Here is a 22,316-nt window from a genome sequence, read left to right as displayed (position 1 = left end):
CAACAAGGACTCGGACACGATCTCGAGATTCAGACGTTGACCGACCTCGGATCCGCGAAAAAACCTCGGCCTCTCCTCTCTCGCTCACTCTCTCTCCTCTCCTTCCGCCACAACCTCCTTCGCCAACCAAGATGCTGACCGAAGTCGCAGTCTTGCTCTCGCTGACTAGCTCTGCGCTTGCGCAGGCCGCTGGATGTGAGTCACCCCTCAATTCGTTTCGTTCAACTTTTTCCAAACACCTCGGCCTCGCTTGTCTAACCCTCGATTCTGTACCAGATGCTCCCGTATTCGTTGAATGTCCTCAATCCGACTTGATCTTACGCACCGGTAACCCGATTGAAGGAAACCAAATTTTACAAGCGAACGAGTCTTCGTACTTAGAACGACGAAGGAGGGACGTAACGCCGCAACTTTGGAGGGACTACTTGAACGACAACTCGACGGGAAATACCGGGTACTCGACCGATACCGTCGCGAATGCTCAGCCGAAAATGTGAGTCGAAAGTCTCTTTCGAGTTTCTCGAGTGCTTCTTCCTGGGTTGTTACTCCTTGCTGATCCCTTGCTCATGTAATCTGTAGCGCGATTGCTGTTTCGGGAGGAGGATTGCGAGCTTCGCTCTACGCCGCTGGAACTCTTTCCGCCTTCGACAATCGAAACTCCTCGTCGATTTCTGGACTCTGGCAGTTATCCGATTACCTTGCAGGTCTCTCTGGTGGATCGTGGGGTGAGTATCAGCTGTACATGATGACGTTGAGACTGAGCTCATCCAAATCCGTTATTCAGCTGTAACGTCGACCGCGCTTAACGACATGGTTCCGATCTACGAACTCGTCCTCGGCAACACTCCTACCTCGCAAACGAATATGGGTTGGATCTTAGACATGGATATCCTCGCTCCTGACGGTCTACTCGGCGTGTCGGAGAACAAAGACTACTACGACGCCCTTTTCGCCGATGTTCAATCCAAGGCGAATGCGGGATTCCCAGTCAGCATTGTCGATATCTGGGGTTCCGCCTTACGTTATCACTTTTTGAACGAGACGACGCCTCAGAACTTCTACGGAATGGACGACCACGACGAGGTGTGTTTGAACGATAATTTCTTTTTCTCGTTTCTCCCAAATCTGACGACTTTCGGATCCAAAGGGCACACTCTTCTCTGCGATCAAATACACTCAGAACTTCCAAAGCGGAGCTATGCCGATCCCGCTCGTCGTCTCGACTTCTCGAATCAGTGAGGAGGCCCAAACTTCCGGAACTTCGACAACGGTCATTCCGCTCAACAACACGCAGTTCGAGTTCACTCCCTTCACGTTCGGTAGTTACGACTCGACACTACAAGCTCTCATCCCGATCGAGTACACCGGAACCGCGCTCTCGAACGGACAACCTGCCAACTCGAGCTCCTGCGTCAATGCCTTTGAAAACGCCGGCTTCGTAATGGGATCTTCGGCAGCACTCTTCAACGCAGTTCAACAAGAGATCGAGAACCCGATCTGGACCGAACTCATTCAGAGGCTTCTAGGACAAATCACGGATATTCAAGCAACCTCGGAATCGATTGCCCTCGTAGCGAACTATCCCAACACTTTCCAAAACTTCCAACCCGCTGGAGGTTTCTCCTTCGAGTCAAGCAGTAACACAATCTTACAAATCACCGATGGTGGAGAGAACGGAGAGAACGTACCTTTGTCGCCGCTTCTCGTCAAAGCTCGAGAACTCGATTTCATCATCGCTGCCGACGCGTCCGCCGATACCGAATACTCCTGGCCTAACGGCACCTCCCTCCTCGCCACTGCTGACCGAGCTGCCAACTTCTCGAACGGATTCCGCAACTTCCCTCCTATTCCCGCTTCCGCAGACGACTTTGTCGCTCAAGGTCTCAACGTTCGACCTACCTTCTTCGTCAGTCGTCCTCGCGTGACTCTTCTTGATCTTTCCTCAATCACTGACGCGAGACGATCTCTGTTGATAGGGTTGCAATTCGACCGCTGGAGGCAACATGTCTTCCTCGTCGAACGAGTCTTACCCGATTATCGTCTATCTCCCCAACGCGCCCGCCCCGGTCTCTGACCCCTTCCTCACCAACACTTCCACCTTCACCCTTTCTTACTCATACGAAGAAGTCGAAGCTTTCCTCGATTCCGCTAATTTGAACGCGAAGAAAGGATTCCCGAACTCAGACACTCCCAACACTCCCGACTCCGAGTTTGCCCTCGCGCTCAAGTGTGCAACCGTCGATCGTGCGCGTCAAAGAGCCGGTGTCGAACGATCATCGGCCTGCCAAACCGCTTTCAACCGCTGTGAGCTTTTCTCGATGTTTCGCTTGACCCCCTAGCTCTTACTGATCGTTTGACTTGCGCGACAGACTGCTGGAACGACGGAGTTGCCGACGATCTCGCGAACGCGACTCGAAACAACGCACCTCAAAGCACTTCGGGGTCCTCGAAGCTCGTTTTGAGCTCTGTAGCGGTTCCCTCTCTTCTCCTCGGCCTCGGTCTCGCTCTCCTCGCTTGATAATATCCCTCTCCTTGCATATCTTCTGTCATAGTTTAGCATATTCGCCTTCGCCCTTTTCACCTTTTGTACATAGGTTCTTCTCACCCTTCGATAGCATAGGTAATCTGATAATGCGAAATGAAGGTAGTGAATGACAATGATGCTGCAGTAGTACAATAGAGAGGAACGCTACAGATACAGGAGAAAGCCTGGGTCATCGCCATCCAACCTGATTCGGATCGTGAGGAGGTTCTCCTTGTTGTTCCGATTCAACACTCTTCCCGTTGGAATCCGTCGCGCTACTCGGAGTCGTCCCTCCTGTCGAAGTCTCGTTACTCTTGTCCCCTTCCCCAAAACCGGTCGACTCAATAACTTGAGGTGACTCGACGAAGATCGAGTTGGTGCGAGAACGTGCATCCTCAACCTCCGTCGGGCCTGTGTAGCTGGATCTCGAGGTTCGAGTACGCGGTAGAGGAGCGTCTTGCGAGACCGAGGTGACGGTGTCGTCGGCGTGAGCTTCGAGGTCGGAAGGAAGGAGAACGGCACGATCGACTGAATCGAGAGAATCGTCAGGAATGACGAGCGAAGGAAGGTGTGAGCGATGCACGCACTAGCAATTGGTAGACCACGATGACGACCTCGAATCATGAGCGCGATCAAGACAAGCTTTGATAGTGTCGATAGAATACCGGAGAGAGAGGCGTTGTTCTGCCGAGTTCAAAAGAAGAGGTCAGCGTCGAGGAGAACCGGATCACGGCCAGAAGACGTACTCGATTGTTGCCAAGACTAAGACCGACAGTTCCATATGCGCTCACGCCTGATAAGCACAACGCGTCAGTTGGAGAACCGCCATGTCGAGAGAACCGAGAAGCGACTCACTTTCAAAGATCAGAGTGAAGACGTTGACCTCGCTGCAGTATGTTCCTCGTTGTCAGCGTGAAGAAGAGACTCGGATAGAGGATAGAGGGAAGGACTCACGGCCAATCTCCGCTTCGAATGCGACCTCTCTCGATGATCGCGAGAAGCCAGACGGAAAGGACGATGAACCAAATATCCCAGCTAGACTCGAACGATGTGTCGAAATCAGTCTCGCTAGCACGGAATGAACGAAGGAAAAGACTAACGCTAATTGTTTGCGAGCGTGAAATCTAGAAGTCGTACAGCATCGTCAGTTTTTTCGTAGATTCGAAGATCTCCACGAATGAGCTCACCCGATGTATTGAGTCGCTGAACGGGTTTTATCGAAATCGGCTTCAGAATCGTCGAGGTCCTCGTCGTAGACTCCCATCGATTTCTCCTGTGATTCGAAAATGCGTGAGCAAAGCTTCCCGAAAAGACGCGGCGGAACGAAGTCCATACTTCGTAGACGTTGGTTGCTCGAATCGACAACGCGATCGGGTAGACGGCCTGACGCGCACCGAGGAAGAAGAAGTCAGCTTGTCCTGCCTCGAGAGCGGAAATCAAAGAGAGATGCAAAACTGACGATATACCTGCAGAAACAACGACAATGAATCAGCTGCCGAGACAACGACGACGGGAGGAAGAGAAGAGAGCTTACATCATGACAGTATAGCTGGAGGAACACAGGGAAAGGACAATACGGTCAGTGGACGATCTCTCGGAAAGACAAGCGGAAATAGCGACCTACAGGAACTGCACTGCGGGAGAGAGCTGGCCAAGGGGGACGATTCCGAATCCTGCGGCTCGGACCGCGAAACTGACGTACGATTTGACTCAGCGAAACGTCTCACAATCCGAACCCTCTGGAAATCACTCACCTTTGAAACAAACCGTCGATGAACCTTGTGCCGAGCGGGATCGCTTCGATTGCTTCGTTGCCGATATCGAGGATGAGGAACGAGGCCCAATCGAAGCCGTTGAGACATACGAGCGCGAACACCAAATACCATGTTTCGCTGCGAACGAGGAATGAAAGCACGGTCAACTTCCTTCTCTGTGGGTCAGTTGCGACTGAGACAACTTACTGTGACGGGAAGAGATAGATGTAACAGCGTCTTGGATGCGCGAGAAGGAACTCGAGCGTTTCTCGCAAGCGGGACTGACTCGGAACGATTTTCGAGAGAAACCAGCTGAAGAGATCGAGTGGTTAGTCAGTTTCGGCCTCGAACGACGAGAAAGCAAATTGAGGACGCTTCAAGCTTACATGGTGAGACGCAGGAAGACAGGGAGACCTGGAGAGTACGACCGAGAGTTAGAGAAATTGAAGTCGTCGAGGGGAAGAAGTTCGAAGCGTACCTGTATTGCCTCCGACGATCAGAATGGACATCACGATAATGAGCCAGTACGCTCGCCCGAACGGGATCATCGACGTGTCGACGAGACTTTCGTAAGAATACAGGATCGAGTGAGCTCATGACGAGGCACAAAAGAGTTCACGGGTTGACTCACCTCATTCCGTTATTGCTGTACGCCGACCAAACCTGGAAGAACACGAACCACGTAGGGTTCACTTCCCACGCAGGATTCTCAAAGACGGGACGGTAAGTTCCAGAGTAGGTCAACCAGGGCGCGAGAACGAGGACGGCGAGTAATTGTCCGACGAGATAGTATCCAGCGACGAGCTTGAGTAGGAGCGTGAGAGCTCGATATTCGACTCCTCCGAGTTCTTCTCTTTGAGCATCCGTCAAGCCGTGAAACCTTGAATTTCGGCCCACGACGGCGTCGAACGAGATGTAATTGACTTGCTTGACGTTCGGTCCTTCCGACCCGGCGAACGTGGTCGTACCCATTCGAGAATCGATCGAGTGAGTCGATCTGAGTGTTGTCGTTCTCGTGACTGTTCTGTCGACGGCGTTTCGGAGAGTGGGAATTCGATTTCGAGCGAACCCAGCGGCGGCTCCCGCTGCTGCAAAGATCGGGTTCGGGAAACCTCCGAATCCTGTCGTGCGTGCCGAGTCTGTTCCAGGACCATTCGCTGTACCGGTTCGAGTGAGAGCTCGCGAGTAAGGATCTCGAAGGTTCGAAGAGCTCATTCTCCTCATCGTGACATCGGGATCGACGTTGAGTGTCCTGTTACGTCGTAGGCGGAGGTCGTTGTCGCTGTTCTCGCGGAATTCAATGGTACGGCTGCGTCCAAAGTCGCGGCTGTGATCAGGATTCGATCCGAAACTCGTCCTTCTGGGAGTCGCTGAAGTAGGCGACTCGGTGATATGATCAAGTTGACGAGGTTCGAGAGTGCGAATCCGAGGGAGATTTCCGGTTCCAAGTCGAAGAGGAGAAGCGGTTGCAGCAGTGTCGCTCGCTCGACGTCGATGGTTATGAACTGGCTGAGGGGGTTCGCTGATCTGGATGTGGCCGTGTTGAGGCGGAAATGGTTCCGAAATTTGGATCCTGTGTGCTCGAAGCTGATATGAGAATGCGTTCCGAACGCGCGCGAGAAAGAGAGCTGAAAACTCACGTTCGACCTGCCACGGATGGTTGAGTTGTTGCTCCGTTACCGCTCGATTCCTCCCCAAGATCGTCACCCCGTGTTTGAGCTGCCTCCTCTCCCGCTGAATCTTCGTCGGCGAAAACTTCCGGCAATCTCTCCTCTTCTTGCCCCGATCCTTTCCCAATCTGCTCGAGTGCCACTCCGGTTTCAGGCGATCTCGCCTCGTCTTCCCTTCCTTCCCCCAACCAGCCCGACACACTCATCTCGTTGATCCTAACCGGTACATCGATCCTGCGAATCATGTCTGCGCTCAATTTCTCCAATTTCTTCTTCTTCTTTTTGAGACCTTCTCGTAATCCTCGATCACGTTCTCCCTCTGCAAATGAGGCACTCGCACTTCCCGCAGGCGAAGGCCGGGGAGTGTTCGGTTGACTGCGCTGGAAGAAGAGTTGAGCGAGAGAAGGACCGTTTCCTGGAAGATGAGTTTCGGTGAAAGGTTCGAACGAGCGACCGTGAAGCCGAGCCTGTACGCCTCAAATCAGCGCACGTTCTGCACATATAGCTATGGAGCAGTACCCACCTCTTGTTCGCCAATTTTATTGACGCGGCTTCGAGCGTTCTCTGCGAAAAGGCGAAGTAAATCAGTTGAGCTCACGAATGAGAACCTCCGAGAAAGAGCTTACCGTCATTCTTGACCATCCATTCGAACTTGTTACGGAAGAATTGTCTATCAGGGGCAGCGATTTCGAGCTCAGCATTTCTCGCAGTCGATCGAAGTCGAGGACAGACTCACCGGCGAACCATTACGACGATGATCGAGACGAAAGAGGTGGACCCGATACTCATTTGAAACTGTGCAGCCACAGTCGAGTCGTGAGCAAGCGAGGGAGAGCTTGAACGAGACGGAAGAAACTTACGAAAATGAGAAATTGCTGCCAAGTCGTCAATCTTCCCAATTCGACAGAGTTCAACCCAGTGACCGTCATTGCAGACACACACCTATCCCGAACGTGTGAGTATGTTGGCTGAGAGGCAAACGAGGGGTTCGAAGGCGAAGGAGAAGAGGACGAACAAGAAAAGACAGTCGATGTAGGCGATTTGACCGCGCGGTTGAGAGCCATTCGAGGCGTAGAAGATGCCAGAGATGATGAAAGGGACGAAAGTGAACGTTAGGAGATGGATTCGGTAGAAGTTGAGATGTCGGGCTATCAGAAAACGAAAATCCGATCGGTAACAAGTCAGCTCGAGGCATCTCGACTCATTGAACGTATTTAGGGGACTGAACGAGCGAGTACTCACAGCTGAACGTCGAGATTCTTGCCCACAACTCTGACTTTTTCAGAAACTCTGGAACCGAACCTGCTGTCGACTTGTGCCGGCTCAGAGAGAGTCGCCTTTTCATCGTAGTGGACCTCTCGCGCTCGGAGTCAATGGCGTCCTATCGATGCAAGAGAATAATGTCGAAGGGGGAATAGTAGGGGAGTTTGTAGATGAGTGGAGGAAGGGGGAACGGAAGCGTTCGAGGTCCCGTTCACGTGGCTGCAGAAGTCTTCCTCGAATCTATATCACTTGAGCTACCCTCGGTCCTCTTGAGCCCGTTCGCCGTGTCGATGAGAGTTGGCCGAAAGTTCTTAGTTGATGGAGATTTTGACCTTTGAGGAGACTCTAGTTCTTGTGCGCCGTTACGGATCGAGCCGACCTGACTCTACGTCGAAGCTTAGCGATCCGGGTTGAGAGACGCGTGGGAAGGAGTGGAAAGAACGTTTTCGCATTTCGTTTTCGAATTGCCCTTCGCACGGTGAATCCCTTTCGCGCGCGTGCTTCACGGTCTCAAAAGCCAGCGAAGCGGACGTGGAACCTCAACAGCAATCTCGACGAGCCAGAGAGCGAGACCGACTCGAAGGAACGACTCCTAACCGAGGCAGAGCTCAACTGCAGGCGCGAATCGTTCGGAGTCTTCGTGCCGCCTCGAGTCGCTCTCTGATCGGAGGCTCGCGCGAGTAGAGTGTTCCGAAGAGAGTATTGCAGGGTAACGAAGTGGGCAGGAGGGCAGGGCAAAAGCAAACAGAGAGAGCAGGTTAACGAAAAACAAAACGAGAGAGTAAAAAAGCAATTAAAACTATGTATACGAGACGAGAGCTGCGAGAACGAGGTGTAGACAGGGAAGCCCAGCCTACAAAGAAAGGTGACAGTAGAAGAGAAACGACAGAGGGACGAGAGGTAAAATACGTTAAAACTGGGTATTTGCGAACAGGTCGCTGTAGAGACCGTTCATTTGCGACGAGTGGTGAAGCTCGTGTTGTTCATGCGAAGAAGATGCTCCGAAAGCATTGAAGAAATCGATTTGGGACAGATCGGGGGATTCTTGTGAGTTTGAAGGGGCGACATGCGTGGTGAGAATATTCGAGCTCGGAGCGATCGAGGTCGAGGTCGAGGTCGAGGTGGCTGCGTGTGGTTGAGTCGTCGTCGAAGAAGAGGGAGTAGAAGGTTTGGCCGAGATGAGGGAGAGAAGTTTGTCGACGGTAGAGCGGTCGAGAGTGATTTTGTCTCCTCCTGCGACTCCCGGGATCTCGACCGCGCTTCCTCCTCCAGCGTCTTTCCCACTGCCGACGGATTGCAAGAGCGCCATGACCATCGCTCGAGCTTCCTCGTTCGGTTCCGAGGCGACTTTCTCAGCTACGGCTTCAATCGTCATTCGTTCTTGCTCTTCGCGGATTGATCGTTCTCGTTCATCGTTGTCTCCTCCTTCGGTACCGGGAGTGACACCATCGAAATCGGACGGGGTAGGGAAACTTTCAGAGGGGAGCTGAGGAGGAGAAGACGGGGGAAGAGAACCGAGATCGAAGTCGGTTGCGTCCGAGGCAGGGACGAGGTGCGAAGGCACGAAGGCAGCTCTCTTAGTCGCCGTCGAGGTGCCGTTCGTTTGACTCGGAACGAGGAGATGCGAGAGATCGTAGGTATCGGAGTATTGTTTCTTCCCTCGACGCGATGATCTCGAACCGTTTCCGTTTCCGTCGTTTCGAGAGTCTCCTCCTCCATGAAGCAACGAGTCGAAGGTAACGGTCTGGTCTTCGTTGTCGTCTCCGTCGTTAGGGGTCCACGCGTCAGAATCGCTGTGAGGAGTCCTTCCGTTCCCTCCTCCTTCCTTCGTGTCCTCGAGGAAAATTCCGGTAACGAGTCCATCGGTGAAAGAGTCGAAGATCGAAGGAGGAGCACGTCCGGACGAGAGTGGAGCTTTCCCTTTCGATCCGGGAGTGGCAGTCGAGGTTCGAGGTTGAACGCAAGGGCTAGACGGAACAGGGGAGGAAGGAGCGGTGAGAGCGTTCGATGAGAGGCGATTGTTGAAATCTCTTCGAAGCGAGGAGAGAACGGATTCGAACGAGTCGGCGTCGGTTTCGGGTGCATCGATCGTAGCTGAAGATGGTTCGACGGTTGAAGCCCGAGGTCGTTCGTTCTCCTTGTGCTCTCTTTTGAGTGAAGGACTGCCAGGCTGTAGGAAGAAGTTGAACGGGTTCGAGTCGGCCGTCGAGTTCGTAGGGTTTCCATCGACTTGCATCGCTTCTCCGAGGCCCGAGAGACCGCCGATATTCGTTTCGTTGAGGATTCGATCGAGCGCTGTGCCGGGACTAGCCGTGAGCAGGTAGTTTGGAACTCCTTTCTCGTTGTCGCCGGTTCCTCCTCCTGCTGCTGCTGCATTTGCTGCTCCTCCAGTAGATGTAAAGTTCGAAGGCAAAGTGCGTCTCTTTGGACTCGGACTCGCGTGACCTCCAAAGAGAGCCGCAAAGTTGAATCCTCCATCTTGAGCGAAGGCGTCGGCGGGAGCTCGTAGCGGAGAAGTTGCTGCAATACCCTGACTCGCTCCTCCGTGACGATAGCGAAGTCGAGGCGAGCGCCCGGGAGAACTCATGATTCCGGGAGCGCGAGTTCCATTCGCTCGAGAGGTCGAACCACCGAATCCGAATGAAAGACTGGGAGAACGAGGACCGATATGCTTCGAAGGAGATAGAGGAGGAACGATCCCACTTCCAAAGATACGAGAGCCGGAGGAAGAATCGGGAGAACCGTTCGGAAGGCGTTTTCGCATTTTCCGTTTGGCGAGATCTGATTCGCAAGTAGCTGTGAGACGTCCTGAGAGCGGTCGACCTGGTTTAGGGCGAGACAAGCTTGCTGTTGAGCTCGACGGAATTTGACGAGAGCTTGTCGGAGCAGATTGATCAGGACCTCCTTTTGATCGATGGTAACCGTTCTTGTTGTAGAAAGTTCCGCAAGCTGAGATGTACAAAGGAATCAGTACAGACATCCCTGATGGTGACGGCTCACGCACGCAAAGAAAGCTACGAGGAGGGGAGACTGACCGTTACAGACCGAAGTGTTGACTCCGTTTGAATCGAGACCCTCCCTCCAGACTGTACTCTTCTTCCTCTTGCAGTTTGAACAACCGTTGACATCTCTTGGATTGTTCTTCCCTTGACCTCGCAATTCTGACGCAGCGATCGCCGAGAAGTGTTCGAGTTTCTTGCGAGCCGCGTTTGCTGGATCAGAATTCGATGTGGAACTTGAAGCGAGGGTTTTGGGAGGACGACTCGACGGTTGAGGAACAGGACCAGAGGTCGAGGTGAGAGCTTGAGTCGAAGGGGGAGGAGGAAGAGGGAGAGCTTCTTCGGGAACGGGAAGCCCACAAAGCTTTGCGAGGTTCTTGAGCGCTTCTTGGTTCTGCGGAACGTCGAGAGAAGAATCGAGAGGGTTCGTCGACGAGGAGGAGGCAGTTGAGGAAGATACGAGTTGAGCAAAGATTGCGAGGAGGTCTGGAGTTTCTGCGGACGCTTGCGGTCCGGAGGAAGGACCGGCGGCTGGCATCGAAGAGGCGGGTTGAGAAGATGAGAGATAGGAAGTAGGGAGATTGGCGAACGCAGAAGGAGGGGCGAGCGGAAGAGCGGTCGTGCTGGCGCTGAGGGGGAGTGACTGGCGTTCTTGAGTAGGACGTCGCCGTTTGATCGGATCGCCGGCAGTAGTCGTGCCAGATAGTTGACTTCGGGACGTCGAACCCGTAGAAGAAGAGGGGAAAGGAGCCGTGTCAGGTCGAGTGGCTTTTGGCGGTGAAGAATGTAGATCCGATAATTCGCTCTGGAGTTTGTGAGCTGGAGTATCGTAAGCACGAAGGGTCTTGAGGAAGTCTCCTGGGGTGAAAGCGTCACGCTGCGTTATTTCGAAGGCGGGTCAGCTTTCACTCTGTCGCGAGCTGAAAATTTCCGAACGTACCTCGATGAGCTGCAGCCAGATCTCGAGAGTCTCCTCAGTTTCTTCTCCAGAATCACTCTCGTTATCTTCGAGCTCGACTTTGTTGCCGTCTTCCCCTTTTCTCCTCTTGCTCCTCCTCGAATCCCCTTCAGGGCTTCCTCCCGTTATCCTGCCACATACCATCGTCATTCCTTCCTTCTTCTCTGCCATTGTCCACGAAAGCATCCCCTTCCCTTCGACAACATCGTAAGCTCCAGCGTTCGATCCAGTTCCGTGCGAAGAAGCCTGCGCAACAGCTGACGAAGAGGAAGACGACGCGACGGCCGAAGATTGCAGAGGTTGGTTCTTCCAGCTTTCGTAAGCGTCGACAGCGGAGACCGAGAAATCTTTAGCGGGATCCATGACTAGTTCGGGTCTACGAAGAGGCAAAGAAAGGAGATCAGCTTTCCGATGCAGTCGCTCGAGACAACCACATAAGCTCACCTCGAGATACAGACAGCGCTGAGTAGGGTCTTGAGAGTGATCTTTCCGAATTGAGCCCTTTCTTCAGACGATTTGTCGTTCGAACTTTTCTTGCCTCGAATGACTTGAACTTGAACTGGTCGCGCTAGCCTAGCGAAACAAGAATAGTTCGTCGCGGCGTTCGATGACTCGTTTGGTGGTGGTGGTGGAGCAGATGGAAGAGCGGTTGATTGAGAGGAAAGGGAAGGGTCGAGGACGGAGAAGAAATCGGGGGAAGCTGCACTTGTCGAAGGAGTTGGTGTGGGAGCGGAGGGAGCTGGCGAGGGAGCTGAGCCGAAACGGGGAGACTGAAGAGAGTAGAAGATTTTCACTGAACGCGGCGAAAGGGACAGGGAGAGGTCAACAACAGATCCTTTCGAGTCGCGTGCCAACGGAAGAAATCGAGACGTACCGAGCATTTCTCTTCCCTTCACCTTGTTCGCTTTCTTGTTCAATCTCCTTCCGTTCACACTGCTCGTTCCCGTTCCCGTTCCATTCCCGGTCGCATTCCTCTTCGATTCGCTCGATTGACCGAGATTCATCATCGAATCCAAAAATCCCTCCTATCTGATGACAATCCCGCTACGTGTTACTTTGCAAATGACTAGTTGACTCAGAGTCGGACGAGATCGAGAGAAAGGCCGGAAGGATCGAGAGAGAGAGAGATGGGAGAGGTGACGCGACTTTGTTCCTCCAGAGCGCGCTTCCGTTCTACCAAACCCGCTTGTAGACTATCTTCTGCCGATGTAGATCGTACTGGGCGTCCTAGAGTGAGGGAGAGCTGAGATCGCCGATTGTTGTTGTTTCAAGAGGAGATTCGAGAGTCGGCGAGACGAGGAAGAGAGAACGAGTGGTGTAGGTCGTGAGGGTGTGAATAACTCGATAAGTTGATTCAGCTCGTTTACAGTCGTCTAGTAGTTAGATGCGAATAACGCGACGTAGCTCGCATTGGTGAGAACGAAAGTCGCGAATTCATCTCGAATTCGTCCCACAACTCGAGTGCGACGAGTGAATTTATCGCAATTATTTTTCGAAGGGTAGAATCGATTGTTCTGTACTCGGTTGGTTCTGCTTCATTAGTGAATTATATCAAGGTCGACACTTAAGTGAGTTCCATCCCGTCATCCCGGCCTCGAGACTCGCGTGCGCTTGAGCTGACCTCTGTTTTCCCTTCTTCCTCTCAGGTTACAGCTTGGAATTGCTCCTGCCTTTCGGGGTTCAGCGACCGTGGCCAAGTTGTCGTTCCCGTTGCCCGGAGTGACCTCCAACGAGACCCTTCCACCCTTTCCGGGTGCTCCCTCTTGATCGAGGGAGGTTTATTCACGTCCCCTTGAACCTCGACTTTACGTTTCTCACGATACCGAGCCGCCAAACTGTTCTTACGAGGACGACCGCGCTGGCTTCATGATCATGGGCATGTCGAGGCGGGTGTACGGCGAAGGGCCTACAAATCTTCAAATCTCTCTTTCTTCAGTTTCGCGGTAAGCTTTGTGTCCTCCGCTTGTTGTAGTTTCTCGCAGGCTTCGGCACGGTGCAAAGAAATACATCTTACACAAAGTTATTCAAGGCGTCGGAGAACCCTTTCGTCAGAGGTTGCGACTGGCGAGAGAGTCGGATTTGGTCATTCAACCTTTCGCAACTTCCCGTCTCTTCTGTCTCGCTCGCCGTGCGTATGGTTACCTTCTCAGTAGTGATTCCCTGAGGTTTCTCTTCGTCCATCCAGGCGCTCGCATTGAACAATGGAGGGCTTTGGTTCGCTCGAGTCGCGAATTTTTGGTCTCAAGACTCAAGAGACGCATCGTCAGAAGCTTTGTAGAGCTCTCGCTCCGCTCACTCGCCCCGAGTCGCCCGTATAGGGTAGCGCTCGATTTGCATCAAAGCCGACATTGTTTGTCTAGAAGCCGAAAAGATCGAGAACGCGTCTGAATTTTTTTGAACAATCCTTTCTTCTTTCACCACTCTTTCCCGACTCTTCGACCATGTCGCCTCCTCCTCCTGGACCCATCTACTCGTTCCTTTCGAGCTTACCTCTACCTCAACTCCCCTACGCGGTCCAAAGATGGATCCCCGGTCAATCTCCCTTTTCGACTCACACTGAAGTCGTGGCAGCTCTCGCCGCCTACCTCGCCATCATTTTCGGTGGACAGTTCTTGATGAAGGGTTCAAAGCCGTACCGTACGTCGTCACAACTTGTTGTCTCGAAGCTCTCGTTGGGAAGAAGGGGTTGGGGGATCGAGAGCGAGTTTTGGGAGACGCGTCCTATGTCCCGAGAACGGTCAAGGAACATACGACAACGGATTATGAGGTTACCGGGAAAGATTTCAAACGCGTTCTTCGCGAATTGGACGTTGGAAACCGGTTACCGAGGTTGAGACCCAACAACGAGTAAAGATTGAACGTGATCGGAGACTGATCGTGGTCCATGATTGTCCGATGCAGGCTTCCAACCCTTGTTCATGCTTCACAACTTCCTCCTCTCGACCGGTTCCGGTCTCGTTCTCGCTTTAATGCTTGAGGAGGTTCGTTCCCTTTTTTTCTCGGTTTTCCTTTTCTGCTGTGTGCTTATTCCTCGCTTCCAATAGATCATCCCTATCATTTACAAGCACGGTTGGTTCTACGCCATCTGCAACAACGATGCCTGGACCCCTCGTCTCGAAACTTACTACATTATCAACTACTACGTGAGTTTTCAATTCTCGCTCTTTCTACACTCCATTTAACAGCGACTAATTGTTCATTGCTTTTGTGAGCGTATAGTTCAAGTGTAGGTCTAGACACCTCCGATTAATAGCTACAGAAAAAGAGAGCAGAGACTGATTTTACTTTTTTCATCGCAAAACAGACTGGGAACTCGCAGACACAGTCTTCCTTGTCGTCAAGAAGAAGCCCCTCATGTTCCTCCACGTCTTCCATCACACCGCTACCGCCGCTCTCTGCTACACCCAACTCAACGGACGCACTTCGGTTTCGTGGGTTCCTATTGTCGCAAACTTGACCGTTCACGTCTTCATGTAAGCAAAACCTCTCTCCTTGTCTTTTCGATACTCTCGAAAGCTGACTCTTTCGTGTGCACAGGTACTACTACTACTTTATGACTGCCGCGGGATACAAGATCTGGTGGAAGAAGTACCTCACGACTCTTCAAATCACTCAATTCGTTATCGATCTCTTCATCGTCTACTTTGCTTGTTCGTCTACTCCCCTTTCTTACTGATCCTCCAACGCAAAGCTGATCTTTCTGACGTCGTCGTAACAGCCTACGCATACTTCGCCGCGACTTATTTCCCTACCTGGCCGACTCCCGGATCTTGCGCTGGAACTGAAGGTGCCGCTATCTTCGGTTGCGCTCTCCTCACTTCTTACCTCTTCCTCTTCATCGCCTTCTACAAGAAGACCTACAACGCTCAAGTCGCCGCTGGCAAGAAAAAGGCTGTCGCCGCTTCGAAAGCCGCAAAGACCATCGTCGGCCCTCCCTCCAAGTTGGAATAAAAATCTTCCTCCTCTCGACCTCTCTCCCAAAATCCCTCTCGTCTCCCCCGACTTGATTAGCGCAGATTTCACTTTTCCTTTTTCCCTCCGCATCTCTCGCATATTTCCTCTTTCCATTTACTCTCTATCGCAGATAACCTCGCTATCTCTTATCCCTCTCTCGCACGCTCTCTCGATACCCCCTTTCCTTCAGCCTCGCCCCTCTTGCTTCTCGTATCATTACCCCCTTCCTCCTCGTCTCCCTCATTTTTTGCTTATTTCGATTTTCCTCAGCCCGCCCTCGCTATTCTCCGTAGCTTTCCCCCCCCTCCTTGTTTTAACACTTTCCAAATAGGTTTACTTTCATGGCGTCTTGGTCGCTAGTTGAATTGGGTTATCTATCCTCGAGCTCTCTCGCTAATTTTTATCTCGTTAACTCGCCTTAAAACTCGAGGTCGCCTCGTATACTCATTAGAGATCATCTATTGCGGTGCTTGAGAGAGTCTTGCGCAATTCTGCGAACATCTTTGAGCGAGTTCATCTTGCGAAACGACCGACTTCGTGAACTCGGTTCTTCCCCCACTTCTCATCACCTCGACTTCAGCGATGGCGCAAGCTGGACTCAAGAGTAAGCATAAGGTCTCATCTACATTGCCTCGAGATCTGTACCGCTGACTCCCGAATGTTGCCCGATAGCCGTCATCTTCCTATCATTCGTTCTCGCTCTATCATTCCTCCTCGTCATCCTATCTTGCGCATTATGGTCTAATTGGCTACCACTACTTACTGGTAAGCCCCTATCCCCTGTCCCCATATCGTATCGGGCTGACACATCCTTGAACCTTGACAGCTCTCCTCTTCGCCCTCGCACCACTCCCGAACTTCATCTGTTCGCGCTGTGCTGGAGCCGACGATTTCTCTACCGACTACTCTTCTGGACCAGTCGATTTCGGACACTTCATGACGAGTTGTTTCCTCGTTAGCGGAGTCGCATTACCCTTCACTTTGGCGCATGCTGGAGTGATTCATAGTCTCGCAGGTTGGATGAGTGCGATTGGAGGTGCAGTGGGATATGGCACGAGTGAGTGCTTTTCTTCCGACTCGTTCGAAGGCGAGACTGACTGTCGCGATTTTGCAGTGATTACTTATTCGCATTTCTTTGCGATTCAACTCGAAGATTACTAGTACTGAGCTCTCCCATTCGTCGTCGTAATACTATACCATCCTCTTGTAAACGCTCTCGGTGTCTTCAAGCTGCGAGAAGAGTCGTAAAAAAGTACAAGAGGAGAATTCGATTCCGAAAGCTATCTACAGCTGATCTACAGGAGAATGACAATGGTGAAGAGAGGGGGTGATACAACAGTCCATGAAGAATTAAGTGATAAAGGTAGGTGCGGAAGAATATGGACAATGGAAAAAGAAACAAGCGAAAGGGGAAGGAGAATCAAACGACCAGCGCTCTCTGCTACCTACCCTTTCTTCAACCCACCCTTCAGTAGACATCCTCGTCTTCGATCCAAGCCTTCCTTTCAGGGTAAGGAGTCGGGATCCTCTTTGCTCCGCTAGATTCTCCTCCACCGAATCCTAATCCGATCAATCCTCCTCCTCCAGGCGTGTTTCCAGCGTAAGCCCTCCTTCCCGTCAAAGTCACTTCCGAAGAAGTCGTCGTCGCAGATGCGTCCGAATCACCTCGCGACATGTTGCTCGAAGGTACTGAGAGTTGGTCGAGCGAATGAAGGTCGGGGAGAACGACGGGAGGGAGGTCGGAGATCCTGAGAGAAGGACGACGACGGGAGGAGAGCGACCAAGAAGGGTTCGGCGAGAACGTGCGAGGGTGACTCGAGAGTGCCGAACCGGCGAACGCGAACGACATCGGGTAAGGAGATTGGGATGACGAGAGAGCAGGAGAAGCTTGACCTCCTCCGAGCGCGGCGAGTGAAGCATCGAGGCTCGACAAGTCGAGTCCTTGTTGTTTCGATTCGGCGACCGCGAGAGCGAAGCCGATACGAGGAGAGTTGTAAGGTGCTCCGACTCCGAGAGGAGCTGGAGTCGAGATTGGAGTTCGAGTCGATCCTTCGTAGTTTCCAACCGAGAAGTAGTCGGTAACGGCGGCCTCGATACGAGCTGCCTTGCACCCTCCAGGGGTACGAGGGGACGCGAGAGGAGTGCGAGCCGCGGTCGAACGAAGAATCGAGACGAGGGGAGCGTTCGTGCGGTGCGAAGGGAATCCGATACGAGGAGAGACGGCAGGGGAGACGACGGCTAAGGACATGTTTCTGTTCGATGATTGAATCGTAGTCAGAACGAGGACGGAGAGTGATCAGGGGAGAGAAGTACTCACAGGTTATGCGAAAGGTTCTGTGCGAAAACGAAGAGAGACAAAGGTGCGAGTCGAGGATGATAGACTTTCGAAGGGTGAAGAGCGGACGATGTCTTTGGGCGAGGGCGGTAGTAAGGTAGATGTGGAGATAGGATTGACCAGCAATCGAATGAAGTAAGAAGAGCAGAAGAGAGGAGGAGTTGAAGGCAGATTTCTTTATAGCCACCTTTTCTCCTTTATGAGCACCCGTGACTACCAAAGCGATGATGAAACCATTACCCACAGCCGCGAAATTGGGTTGCCCTATCCGGTTGCGCTCGGCAGCCATAGAACAGGCTTTCTTTTCTTCGCATTCTCCCGAAGAATTAAACTTCTCAGTCAAATTCGAGACGACTCACACATCGTTCTCCTGCATCGAGCGGCTTGCCACACTCGTGGATTGTTTTCGTTCGTCTCTTGAGAGAGCGATTGCTAGATTGAGCGAGAAAAGAGGTCAGCTGGGACGTTGAATTGCGAAACAAACTGAATTCGTTTTCTCTCGACGCTTTGAGAAACGGTCAGGTTTGAAATCCCTTTCTCTGTGAGACCGCAAGGCGATGATGTTGCTGTGCGGTAGCGCGAGATCGACTCGGATTGTCCGGCAAAGTTGTCGGCATTGCCGCGAGCCTCGCACCAGAGCTTGAGCTCAGACCGAGCGATCTCACTCGGAAATCCTCATCGAGTTATGGCGATGAGAGCTACATACTTTGCAATGGACTGAGGACATCGAGATTCACATACTGTTAGAGTCGATAAATGACACGGCGGCACGAATAAAGTCGAATAATGAGATTAGAGCGTAGAAGTACGACACAGAATTATATGATGGAGAGGAAACACTGCCACGAACATAGAGCGAAGATGAGTCACTCCGGCCGAATGAGTATGGTATCGAAGGGATGTCACTCACCGAATAAGGCTACAAGAAGGAACTCTTTCATGAGTAGGTCGCGATTCAAGTTGATGCTTGTCGTTCCCCAGCAGTTCTCCGTATCGAAGCGGTGGAAGTCGAGCCAGGTTGTACATCTTCGCTGATTCCGTGCGACGATGCCTGGGTAGATGAGATTTCGGTGATGCCGTCCGACGGAATCGCGGGAGGTGGTTCGTAAGATGGGGGATGGTCGATTTGTCGTAGATGATCCAAGCTGGGTTCAGTGAATCGGACGTTGCCCAAGTTGAATGTGCCAGCCCTCCTCAACCCTGAACCACCTTGACTATCCGAAAGGGTGACCTTCGAACCGTTGTTGAGCTGTTGATGCGACGAGTGAAGTTGGCGTAATCTTCGATTACGACGGCGACGGTGAAGGAAATAGAGGGTGAGTAGGATACCGATGACAGCGAGAGCTCCAAGGACTCCTCCAACGATCGCTCCAATTGATTTCGTGCTTCGACTCTTTGTGTAATCGTTTTTCCTGTATGCGCGGCGAGATGGCAGTCGTTACAAAGTCTCAGGAGTGAGCAGTAAGACGAGAGCCGGGTATAAGACTTACGGGCACGACGTCTTTTCTCCCGCTTGAACGACTCGGAAATCCGAATATGCATGTTGGCCGTTCTTGTCCGTCAAAGCGAAAGTCTGACGGCAGTTTCCCGAGCAACTTGTCGTCAGCTAGGTTTCTCGCAGTCGTGAATAATCGGAGCACGTCCAAAGACTCACGATGTTTGCGCCTGGCTGAAAATCGACAGTCCAGTGGAAATAACCAGCAGAGTGTTGAATCGGTAGAGTCTCGAGCAGATTGCTATAATTTCCACTCGTCGGCAAGATATCGATCGTATATGGAGGAGAACCTTGACCCTGTAAAGAGTGAGAGTGGGAGTGAGCGAGGGAGTGGTTCGATGAACGAAGAAGTGAAACATACAAAGACGATGTAGGCTTGCTCGCATGAGGTCAGGGGAGGACTGAGTAGGAATGGTCCGTATTCACTCTGAGCAGGCATCTTGATCGTGAGGGTAGTCGTCCGATCTCAAGGGAGACACTAAGTCGGCTCGGAAGGGGATCGAAACGGAGGGGGAGTATTTGCGGTTTTCCTGCGAGTGAGAGCACCAGCGGCTCGATGGGAGGTGCACCTTGGTCTTTTGCTGTGGCTGTGATCAAGTCCGGTCGAATGGAAGGAGTGAAAGAGGCGAAATGTCAACATTTGTTGATCTATTTCTTCTTCTTGTTGGCGATCGACGGCCCGATCCATGCCATGGTCAGTCTTGTTGAGCTCCGTAATCGTCCAGTGCAGCTCAGAGCTCACCCGGTCGCTCCTTCTTGTCGCAGCTCTCAGACAACTTCCTCACTCGCTCACTAGTTCGACTCTCAATAGTCGCCGTCGATACCCTACCCGTGTTCGCCCTCCTACACACTATCGCAGCCTATGCCACCTATCCAGCCCCCCCCGCCCTCGCACTTCCTATAGCTAACGAAGACTTCATCTTTCAACACAAATTCACCTTCTCCCTCATCTCCCTCTGGCTCGCCCTCGAAGTCGTATGGTGGCCGATAGTGAGAATATGGGACTTTGCACTCGACAGAGGATACCTTGATTCGAGGCAGAACGAGAAGATTACGTCTGAGGAGCGGTGGAGACTCTGGGTAAAGCTTCTCGAAGCAACGGAATCCCCTGAAGATTGGCTTCAATCGTTCTTTCTGATTCCTGGGAGAACGAAAGCACCTCGAGGGGCGGACGATCCCGCGATCAAAGGAGTTGATCTCGAGAAAATCGGGAGAACAAACATCGAAGAAGTGAGTCGTCTCTCCCATACTTTGTGAATGCTCTGCAGTGCTAATCTGGACGCCCTCCCTTTCGAAAGATGATCGCACACCTCATGTTCAACGTCGAGCTCAGGAAGATCAAGCCCAAGTCGATCGAGCGAGGTACGTCGAACTTCGTGAGACAGCGTCGAGACTTTCGCTGACTCTGTGTCATCTCTTCGGTCAGCCGAAATGAATTCAATGGTTCAACTCCTCGAAACGACTCTCACCCTCTCCCGTTCCTCGGAATCGCCTCCGTTCAAGTTTCGACGAGGGAAATCGCCAAATCACGTCTATCTCCTCTCTCGCGAGCGACTCTCTCTGGGCCACAAACCCCTCATCTTCTACGCCTTCACATGGTTCGCGAGTCAAATGGGGTGTTTACTCCTCCGTTCGGCGGGATTCAGGTATTTCGGCCCGAGGACAACCGTGAGTTGAGTCTCCCTTCAGCTCGTCCGTGGGCGTGATCCATCTCATCACTATCGCTCGCAGTGGCCTCTACCCCTGTTCTGCTCTTCGACTCGCTCGCTCGAATCCGTTCACGATCGTCACGAGCGCCTCAAAATGGAATCCACGGCTCAACTCTCGGAGAAAATCTCTTACTGGTTCAAACCTGCTTCGGGCAAAGCGCGAGAAGAGGATCAACGACCTGTCATCGTATGTCATGGTATCTCCGGAACTTATGGACCAGCTTGCTTCATCGCGTTCTTGAGTTATCTTTCAGGTGAGCTTCGCTTTCTTCTTTCTCGAGTTTCACGGAATCGCAGATTCTGAGACTATCTCCGTAACAGGTCGAGCAATGTTTGTCCCCGTTCACCCGTATCTTTCGATGCGACTCTCTCCCCCGTCGACTATCATCACTCGTCAGGAATACGTCGCTGCCGTTCGTCGGATGTTGTGGAGACACGGATTCGGTTTGACTTGTCTCGACCGTGACGAAGACGATCCAGATGATCATCACGAGGTGGACGAAGAGGAGGAGAGTGGAAACGGGAAGGATGTCGATGAGGAGTGGAGGAGGGGGAAAGCGATTGTAGTCGCGCACTCGGCTGGATCAGGAATGGCAGGGTGGCTGATGAGAGATGCACCTGACGTCGTCGCTGGATTGTGAGTGTCTCCTCTCGCTGCTCTTTTCGTCAAGTCCGTCTCGCAATGACTGACTTTTCGTGACTCGGTCGAACCCTTCGCAGAGTCTTGATCGATCCGATGTCGTTCCTGCTGTACTGCCCGGACTCGGCAAGAAACTTTTATCGAACGAAAGCCAAGACGGCGGGAGAGTACTTCTTCGTGCGTCTTTCCCCTCGTCGCCGCTCAGAACGCCGCTCTAAAGCAACTTCGTTTCAACAGAAATACTTCGCTTCAGAACGAGGAATCAACTCTTACATGTCGCGGCACGTACTATGGTCGACTTCGACGCTGTTCTCTCCCAACCCGGTTTCGACTCTGCCGGACGAGATCAAGAAGCAAGTCATTCCGAAATGCGCTCGGTGGCGACAAGAGGCGGGTTACGATGTCCCTCGATACGCCGCTGAAGTGAACGGACTTCAGGATGGAGGAGCTTTCGTATGTCATCTCTCATAGCTCAGAGGCGAAGTCGACCGCTGACATTAACTTTCGTCGTATTCGAAGCCGACGGTCGTCTTCTTGAGCGGGAACGACTGCATTTTACCGATACCGAAGCTGATCGACTACTTCTCGAAATCAAAGTTCGGCAAAATCGTAGAAGGAAGTACGCCTTCTCGCCTGCGCCTGCGGAGAGCAGCGGAGACAGCGACGGTGAACGGATCAGCTACGACGAAGGAACTCGTCAAAGAGGCAAAAGATGGGGCAGACGAAGGATCGGTGAGAATCATGACAGGTTTAGAACATGCAGCGATCCTCGTACGGGTTGATTGGTGTAGAGAGGTCTCGAAAGCTATAGAACAGGTAGGGAAGAAAGCGGAAGAATGGGAACATCGGGAACGAATCGAGCTTGTGCAATAGAATAACTGGATCCGCATCTCTTCGACGGTCGTCCAAAGTGGCTGGAAGAAGAGCAGGGATCTCTTTTCGTCCTCGAGGTCCGACGCGACTTCGAAAGCGGGCTCGAACCTCTCTTTCCCTCTTCTTCGTCTCCCATTCACCT

The 22,316-nt window shown here is 52.4% G+C and overlaps 8 protein-coding genes across 8 annotated transcripts; 4 read left to right on the top strand and 4 right to left on the bottom strand.

Moving 5' to 3' along the window:
* Positions 1 to 131: 131 nt before the first annotated feature.
* JCM6883_006934 (uncharacterized protein) lies at positions 132 to 2,518 on the top strand (the record flags this gene model as incomplete). Its single annotated transcript, XM_076629432.1, has 7 exons — positions 132 to 195; positions 277 to 493; positions 580 to 725; positions 785 to 1,083; positions 1,148 to 1,906; positions 1,977 to 2,304; positions 2,370 to 2,518. The coding sequence occupies 7 exons, from the start codon at positions 132 to 134 to the stop codon at positions 2,516 to 2,518; spliced, it is 1,962 nt and encodes a 653-aa protein (XP_076490554.1).
* A 196-nt stretch (positions 2,519 to 2,714) lies between these two features.
* On the bottom strand, positions 2,715 to 7,293 carry JCM6883_006933 (uncharacterized protein; the record flags this gene model as incomplete). The annotated part of the gene is made up of 23 exons (XM_076629431.1): positions 2,715 to 3,052; positions 3,112 to 3,208; positions 3,271 to 3,317; positions 3,380 to 3,411; positions 3,479 to 3,559; positions 3,625 to 3,648; positions 3,712 to 3,797; positions 3,860 to 3,907; positions 3,984 to 3,990; positions 4,059 to 4,073; positions 4,149 to 4,217; positions 4,279 to 4,416; positions 4,486 to 4,590; positions 4,665 to 4,692; positions 4,757 to 4,842; positions 4,910 to 5,851; positions 5,919 to 6,415; positions 6,472 to 6,512; positions 6,575 to 6,618; positions 6,685 to 6,743; positions 6,809 to 6,890; positions 6,964 to 7,096; positions 7,191 to 7,293. The coding sequence occupies 23 exons, from the start codon at positions 7,291 to 7,293 to the stop codon at positions 2,715 to 2,717; spliced, it is 3,102 nt and encodes a 1,033-aa protein (XP_076490553.1).
* An 828-nt stretch (positions 7,294 to 8,121) lies between these two features.
* JCM6883_006932 (uncharacterized protein) lies at positions 8,122 to 12,172 on the bottom strand (the record flags this gene model as incomplete). Its single annotated transcript, XM_076629430.1, has 5 exons — positions 8,122 to 10,160; positions 10,247 to 11,087; positions 11,151 to 11,544; positions 11,613 to 11,961; positions 12,043 to 12,172. The coding sequence occupies 5 exons, from the start codon at positions 12,170 to 12,172 to the stop codon at positions 8,122 to 8,124; spliced, it is 3,753 nt and encodes a 1,250-aa protein (XP_076490552.1).
* Positions 12,173 to 13,609: 1,437 nt separating this feature from the next.
* JCM6883_006931 (elongation of very long chain fatty acids protein) lies at positions 13,610 to 15,119 on the top strand (the record flags this gene model as incomplete). Its single annotated transcript, XM_076629429.1, has 7 exons — positions 13,610 to 13,805; positions 14,070 to 14,149; positions 14,213 to 14,311; positions 14,388 to 14,394; positions 14,473 to 14,641; positions 14,706 to 14,818; positions 14,887 to 15,119. 7 exons carry the CDS (start codon positions 13,610 to 13,612, stop codon positions 15,117 to 15,119), a joined length of 897 nt encoding a protein of 298 aa, XP_076490551.1.
* A 585-nt stretch (positions 15,120 to 15,704) lies between these two features.
* On the top strand, positions 15,705 to 16,283 carry VPS55 (Vps55p; the record flags this gene model as incomplete). Its single annotated transcript, XM_076629428.1, has 4 exons — positions 15,705 to 15,726; positions 15,795 to 15,887; positions 15,949 to 16,179; positions 16,237 to 16,283. The coding sequence occupies 4 exons, from the start codon at positions 15,705 to 15,707 to the stop codon at positions 16,281 to 16,283; spliced, it is 393 nt and encodes a 130-aa protein (XP_076490550.1).
* Positions 16,284 to 16,590: 307 nt separating this feature from the next.
* On the bottom strand, positions 16,591 to 17,370 carry JCM6883_006929 (uncharacterized protein; the record flags this gene model as incomplete). The annotated part of the gene is made up of 1 exon (XM_076629427.1): positions 16,591 to 17,370. One exon carries the CDS (start codon positions 17,368 to 17,370, stop codon positions 16,591 to 16,593), a length of 780 nt encoding a protein of 259 aa, XP_076490549.1.
* A 1,042-nt stretch (positions 17,371 to 18,412) lies between these two features.
* JCM6883_006928 (uncharacterized protein) lies at positions 18,413 to 19,391 on the bottom strand (the record flags this gene model as incomplete). The annotated part of the gene is made up of 4 exons (XM_076629426.1): positions 18,413 to 18,869; positions 18,948 to 19,030; positions 19,112 to 19,249; positions 19,314 to 19,391. The coding sequence occupies 4 exons, from the start codon at positions 19,389 to 19,391 to the stop codon at positions 18,413 to 18,415; spliced, it is 756 nt and encodes a 251-aa protein (XP_076490548.1).
* A 117-nt stretch (positions 19,392 to 19,508) lies between these two features.
* JCM6883_006927 (uncharacterized protein) lies at positions 19,509 to 22,174 on the top strand (the record flags this gene model as incomplete). Its single annotated transcript, XM_076629425.1, has 9 exons — positions 19,509 to 19,646; positions 19,718 to 20,182; positions 20,251 to 20,314; positions 20,379 to 20,620; positions 20,684 to 20,915; positions 20,983 to 21,298; positions 21,382 to 21,478; positions 21,539 to 21,754; positions 21,821 to 22,174. 9 exons carry the CDS (start codon positions 19,509 to 19,511, stop codon positions 22,172 to 22,174), a joined length of 2,124 nt encoding a protein of 707 aa, XP_076490547.1.
* Between the last annotated feature and the right edge of the window lie 142 nt (positions 22,175 to 22,316).

Source organism: Sporobolomyces salmoneus (assembly GCF_050403485.1).
Source record: "Sporobolomyces salmoneus JCM6883 DNA, S_salmoneus_JCM6883_v1_ctg5, whole genome shotgun sequence".
Classification (NCBI taxonomy): domain Eukaryota; kingdom Fungi; phylum Basidiomycota; class Microbotryomycetes; order Sporidiobolales; family Sporidiobolaceae; genus Sporobolomyces; species Sporobolomyces salmoneus.
The sequence above is the reverse complement of the archived record's forward strand: the minus strand, read 5'-3'. Positions and strand labels throughout refer to the sequence as shown.